This window comes from Sinocyclocheilus anshuiensis, unplaced genomic scaffold (genome assembly GCF_001515605.1).
Source record: "Sinocyclocheilus anshuiensis isolate Anshui unplaced genomic scaffold, SAMN03320099.WGS_v1.1 scaffold1051, whole genome shotgun sequence".
NCBI lineage: Eukaryota > Metazoa > Chordata > Actinopteri > Cypriniformes > Cyprinidae > Sinocyclocheilus > Sinocyclocheilus anshuiensis.
The window spans coordinates 1,460,070-1,467,284 of NW_015546234.1; the positions used below are offsets into that span (position 1 = coordinate 1,460,070).

Consider the following 7,215-nt stretch of genomic DNA (forward strand, 5'->3'; position numbering starts at 1 on the left):
TCAGATCATTTCAGACACAAGTTAAAGGTGTGTCTGGCTTCAGATACAACTGAGGAGAAATAGTCCTTTTGTGACACACAAAACATGTTTACATTTTCTTAAAACCGAATGTTAATATGCATGCTGTTCAGTATAAACAAAACCTGAGAGCACAAATCTGAGCCGCTGTTGTGCTGCTGATAAGACTCAAAGCTTCTGTGATTTTGAGAAAGAAACATTTTGCATTGCATTTGCATTACTTTGAGATCAAAAAAGCAAATAATCCACATTTTTATGTATGAGGATTTGTGGTGAAAACATCTGTATGATAAATGTTTACGCTTTGTTGTGAACATTTAGTAAAAGTTGAGAAGGAAAAATGGCTTATTTTGTAGCAGCAGTAAATTATAATTCATGCAGATCATTACTAAAGCTTGGACACTTTTTGAAAGTTAGTTTACTTGATATGTGATGTGAAGAAAACTAGAAAAAAATCAAGGTAAGTAATGTGTACAGAATATTTTTATGTGTCATTTCCAATCATGCGGTAATTTTGTCAAATGATGCCTTGCCTTCTGGTCGGTGCTACAGAGCACTGACCACCAGAACAGCCAGGCACAAGAACAGTTTTTTCCCACAGGCTATATTGATTCTTAATTATTAATATAATATCAATTATTATGTGTAAAATAGCTTTGAAATTAGCTTTAGTAAGGCAAAGGAGTCTGCCATTTTATCACAAAAATGTTAAAAATGTCATTGTAAATAAATGTATGTTCTATGTTGATAAGGCAGCCCACTTGTGTTAGTTCCCATTGGTTGGCAAGTCGAGCAAAGTCATTAATTCATTCAGATTTGGAAGAAAATTCCCCTTGTCGCCTTAAGGCAGGAGATGTTGTCTTTCAGTCATACTGTAAGACAGACCTCGCTTTCTGTTCATTAATTCCATTCATGCTGTCATGAATATGAGGGATAACACTCCTAACTACAGGCCTCTGCAGACTGCAAACAGTTCAGGGTAAAAGAAACTGTGAACTGAGATGACTGAGGGTTATTTTCAAATAACCAGGTGTTTGAATAATTATATTCAGTTGCATTGATATAATATAAATAAATAAAAATAAAAAAGGTGGGCCTTAATGTAACTTTGTAACTCTATTTCAGTTATAATATATACAGGTGCATCTCAATAAATTAGAATGTCGTGGAAAAGTTCATTTATTTCAGTAATTCAACTCAAATTGTGAAACTCGTGTATTAAATAAATTCAGTGCACACAGACTGACTTAGTTTAAATCTTTGGTTCTTTTAATTGTGATGATTTTGGCTCACATTTAACAAAAACCCACCAATTCACCATCTCAACAAATTAAAATACTTCATAAGACCAATAAAAAAAACATTTTTAGTGAATTGTTGGCCTTCTGGAAAGTATGTTCATTTACTGTACATGTACTCAATACTTGGTAGGGGCTCCTTTTGCTTTAATTACTGCCTCAATTCGGCATGGCATGGAGGTGATCAGTTTGTGGCATGAATTTATTTAATACACGAGTTTCACAATTTGAGTTGAATTACTGAAATAAATGAACTTTTCCACGACATTCTAATTTATTGAGATGCACCTGTATATATTTTTTAAATAAGGCCTCTTCGGAAATTGTTAAAATAATAAAATGTTTTTTGTTTTTTTGTTTTGCAATCACCATCATGATAAAATAACTTTCATTCAAACAACTTGCATTCACCATTTTTGTTAATTTTATTTTAACAATTTTGTGTATAGAGAATATTGTAAATACATTTATGTGTGTATCTATGTATGTATGCACTTTTTTTAAATATATATTTATTTATATTCAGAATTCAGTGATTATAATTCTTTCTCTGAGTTTAGTGTGTGTTATTGTGACTGCTGATGTTTAAATCCTAACATCCCCCCATTGTAGGACTGTCTCATGCCCAGTGACTTTTGTTGCTAGGCAACGGAGCATGGTCTGACACTAGCGTGGTTGTCCTGAGCAGAGAAATGTGATGAATATATGGCATGTTCAACACAGCTCAAACAGCTCTGGCTCTAAGAACACAAAATTAAATATTGACACCTTCCTGTAATTTCTCCTCAGCAGTGCACATGTAATTGAACAGCCATTTTCACTCTTAGAAATAAAGGTTCTAAATAGAATCAGCGTTTTACGGCTTGATATGTTTGAGTACACCAATAACTTAAAGAAATACTAAGACTTTTTGTTATCACTCATATAGCCAACTCAAGTACCATCCCATAAAGCTTCTTCAGTTATTTTTACAGCCCCTTCAGTTTTTAGTGTGTACACTTATGGGCTGATGGAATCTGTTCTATTCCCAAACTCCTCTTCCTTCCTTCTCTGCCGTATCATGTCCTATATTCTGTCAAGGTAATGTCCTAGATTCTTCCCAACACTCATTATTTAGACACCAAATAGCAGAGCAGAGATCAGAGGCCTTTTATTCAACTGCTGTCAGCACAAAGTAAAACAGTTTATTTTTCTTAGATGGCTCAAACCATTCAAGTATGAGGTATTTTATATTCAACAATATGTACGTGGTGCATAAAAATGCTAGTGCAGAATCATTCCAGGAATCTAGGCATTTGATTTACTCGTTGCCATGGGCAACTGTCCTGCAAGTGTGTCCATGTGTGAACTCATGTTTTAATTAATCATCTCATCATGTAAATGCAGTCATTATATTTACTGGGATTCAGCATGCTTGAGTATTCATGTGACTTTTGAGTGTAAATGAGACCATTAAGTATGTAGTATTCATATGTAAATAGATCTGTGACTGACCGTCTCACTTGCTTTCCTTCAGTGCCACAGTTTAAGGCATCCATGGGCTCAGGGAATACACTCTTAGGTCCTTAAGAAAAACAAAATGATCACCCTTAAGAAAGTTAAAGGGACAGTTCACTCAAAAATGAAAATTCTGTCATAATTTACAAACCTTCAAGTTGTTCCGAAACTGCATGCGTTTTTTTTTTTTTTTTACTTCTGCTGAACATAAACAAAGATATTTTAAAGAATGTGGGTAACCAAACAGTTGATGATCTCCATTGACTTCTATAGTATCGAAAAAATACTATGGAAGTCAATGAGAACATACATTTTTTAATAAATAAAGCCTAAAATAAAGCCTAATATTACCATTAAAGAAGATGTGTATATACTGCACATTCTTATTATGTGAGCACACAAAAACCTTCCAGCAAAATTTTGAGAATGTTTTTTTTTATAAAAATAAAACCTGAAAAAATAAATAAAATAAAAAAAAAATGTGTGTATTTTTTTTTATTAAACTGACACAAAAAAAACTCCCCTGCAACATTTTGAGGTTTATTTATATAATAAAACCTAAAAAGAATTACCATTAAAATGTTTTGTACACATTATTAAATTAGCACAAAAATCCTCCTGCAACATTTTGAGAATGTGTTTATAAAAATAAAACCTAAAAATAACCATCAAAGATGGTGTATATGCAAAAACGTCCCTGCAACATTGACGAAATCCAAAGTTCTTTCATGAAACACTAGATGGCGCAGTTCGATTTAGGTTCTAACTCAATCTGACATAATGACATCAAATTCACATCATGCAGCTGATTTGCTTCTTTTCGTATCAGCAAGCCAATGAGCTTGCTGCTCAACATTCAAATACTTGGCTAGTGCTTGCTGTAGCAGTTGCAGCGCACTTCAGAAACCCTTCACCTTCCCCAGCTCCACCTGTATCTGCTACAGGGTGATTTCATGTATGTTATACACAGGGGATTTTCATATACATTAAATGTGCAGCAGCAGTATTTCTTACATGCTCACAGCAGCGTGTCTGTGGATGTATTGGCAGTAGAAAGTCTCGGTACTTGCTCTGCCGCAGCATCTATTCCACCAAGCCCAAACACATTAATATTGTCATGTACATTATTATGCTAAACTCTCTTGGAGTTGTCATGAGAGAAGTCTGTTCATAAAATAAAACCTCAAATTAACCATTAGAGAATGTTGTGTATACGTCCTTATTAGGTTAGCACACAAAAACCTCTGCAACATTTTGAGAATGTTTGTTTATAAAATAAAATCCTGAAAATAACCATTAGAGAACATTGCATGTACATTTTTCCAGACAAGAACCACACAGTAACGTTAGTGGAATGTTCTATGTTTGCTGGGAGATTCTAGATTTCAGCCCAACTGATTTAAACGCTTCTGAAAATGAATAAATAAATAAATAATATGCTAAACAACATATTTAGGTAGATTTCTTTTGATTTAAAACTTCAAAAGCATAAGCACTCACTGAGAACTTTCCACGACTGCAAGATCAGTCTGGAGAAATGCCATGCAGCTTTTGTGTAGCGCAGACACAAATGTGGTTACGGCACGTCTCGGCATCTGTGGTAATCACATTTTACGTTTGCACAAATCGGATCACTCTATCATGCAGACACACGCACCAACCCAGATGTCAAATTATGTGCTGTTAAAAATGCCACTCTCACACCAAACAAACAATACTGGCTGTTTTTTTTCCCCCACATATCATCCTGCCATTGGCCAAACCAGTAAAAATCCAATTACTATCAGCCCTTATGGCCTTTTTGCTTTATTTGCTTCACTTTATTGTCATAACCTTTGCAAAGTTTTATGAACATAAACATGTCCTACTTCAGTCTAATCTAAGCAAAGGCCTTGAGCATCAACACGAATCTGATCAATTATTAATTTAGCAGCCTGCTGAACGTATGGTACATCCCTCAAGTTCTAGTTGCAGCTTTATTGTGGCCCAAGTTTTGTGTGTGTCAGCATTCCCAGTTTAGGATTTCAGCACGACAAATGTGCTGCAACAGCTCAAGGAGATTATACATGCCAGCAAGTCACCCTTAGAGCTTTTTAGCTACTTCTGTTATGCTTCCATGCCCCACGGCCCATCCTAAATGGGCTATAACATGTCATTTAGAGATGGCTGCGGTGCTGAGTGAGCATTGAGTTGTTTTTTTTTCCTGCTTATTGAGTGCTAAGATAGATTTTGTGTCCCTCTAGGTTAATAATTCACTTGCAGTTGAGAAAGCCATGATGCTGGTATTGTCTTCCTGGCCTCAAACAGCTGGTGCTGCTGGGAGGGCCAGATGGCTCTGAGCAGAGCTGTCAGAGCAGGATACGGGACTGTCAGATTAGATGAGTTTCTGTCCTCCATAGCTGCCTTTTTAGGCAAAGGGACATAGAAGTAATCAGTTACTGTATGTGTAATTTAAGAAAAGTGGCACACACCATAAGTGCATGTTTAAAATAGACTTCGTCTCGGCTCACCTGTCATGATGAATATCAAGGAGGCACTTTTTTAAATGCTCTCTTCCTGCAGTTCTGAAATTTAGTATATAAAATATAATAATAATAATGACATTATTATTATTGTTGTTCTAACACATTATTATTATTATTCATGTAAAATATTATTTAAAATATCTTTGTTTTCTGTTGAGTTATTGGAGATCACAAGAAAAACTCTGTGCAGTTCTCATAGTTTTTCTTGCATAAGAAATTGAGTAATTAAAGTAAAAAAAATAAAATAACAACAACAATATTCTAACGTTTTTCTTATTCATGTTTCTTATTATTTTATTATTAATCATGTCAAATATTTTTTTCTTATTTAACTTTTTATAGCACTACTGGAGGTCACAGGAAGAACTTTATAAAGAGTTTATTGATGTCTGAAATAGAAAAACGTACCTGTCATGATGAATATGAATTATCAAGGAGTCACTATTTTAAGTGTTCTTTTCATGTTTTCAGTTCTGAGATTTTTTTATTCCATATGAAATGTAGTATATAAAACAACATAATTATAATAACATTATTATTATTATTATTATACATTATTTTTTTATATTTATTTTTATTCTTATTTTGTTTTCTATTGAGCTACTGCAGGTCACAAAAAGAACTTTATAAAGAGTCAAACTTTGGCTTACCTGTCATAATGAATATGAATTATCAAGAAGGCACTATTTTAAATGCTCTCTTCCTTCAATTCTGATGGTTTTTCTTCCATAAGAAATTTAGTATATAAAATAATAATAAAGGATCTTTGTTATTTTGAAAGGATAATAATCAATAATTCACACAACAGTGGGTTAAGGTCCAGCAATCCAGAGCCTGCTTTATATAGATTTTTCTTCAGAATTGCAATAGCAGGACAGTGGATGTCTAGTCAGGTTCATTCTGCATATCTTTCGATCCAGCTCTGCACTCCTACAGGGCTTTAGGCTCAAATGGGACCAGAAAGCTATTTAAAGCTCACTCTGTGGCACAGTTTTGGAAGCAGTTTTCCCTTACATGGGAATGAACCCCACTTCTCCTAATGGAAAGGTGTGAAACCTGTCATCTATGTTTAATGGATATATTTTTATATTTATATGCAAATGGACCTTTTGCATCCAGTTGATCGTTATTTATTGCATCAAAAAAGTTTTTTTTTTCATAATTGCTGCCAGGCATCTTTCTTCTGATATCCTGCAGTGTTAATCAATAAATACAAATTCACATTTCAGGCAGTTTCTTTTGAGCCTTTGATTTATAAAGCCTTGAACATTTAGTTGGTTTCTTCAAGAGACAGTTCACTCAAAAATGACAATTATGTCATTATTTTTTAAACCACTTTCTTTCTTCTGTGGAACACAAAATGAGATGTTTGACAGCAAATTAGAGACAGAGAGTCTCATCTTTTTTTTCATATAGTGACTGAGGGTGTCATTCGGCATCTCCTTGTGTGTATATAGTCATATAGGTTTGAAACAGCGTGAGAGTGAATAAACAATGACAGGGTTTTCATATTTTGGTGAACTATTCTTTTAAATAACTCTTTAAATGATGAAAATGTTTTATTTTGTGGTGTAGAGCTCCCAGAGAACTGGACGGACACCAAGGAGACACTCTTGGAAGGGATGGTGTTCACCGTGAAGTATCTGGGCATGACTCTGGTTGGCCAGCCTAAAGGAGAGGACATGGCAGCAGCTGCTATCAGGAGGATTGTAGCCACGGTCAGTCATCGCCGTAAAAGTGGGTCAAAGGACTTGAGAAATTGAGAATAGTAAGGAATGATCATGATCCAATTTGGCACAAGATCTTACATAATTTTTGTGCCTTTGACAATTTATAGTGGAATAAAATGATGTTGTTATTTTACTGTAAAAAAAAGA

The 7,215-nt window shown here is 34.4% G+C and overlaps 1 protein-coding gene across 3 annotated transcripts in view; it reads left to right on the forward strand.

The window, feature by feature from the left end:
- The window catches only part of LOC107701504 (low density lipoprotein receptor adapter protein 1-like), a 32,380-nt gene that overhangs the window by 10,630 nt on the left and 14,535 nt on the right, over nucleotides 1-7,215 (forward strand). For all 3 annotated transcript variants that reach the window (XM_016503536.1, XM_016503535.1, XM_016503537.1), the window contains exon 2: nucleotides 6,914-7,056. In XM_016503536.1, the coding sequence (XP_016359022.1) occupies nucleotides 6,914-7,056 (143 nt within the window). The remainder of the gene's footprint in view (nucleotides 1-6,913; nucleotides 7,057-7,215) is intronic.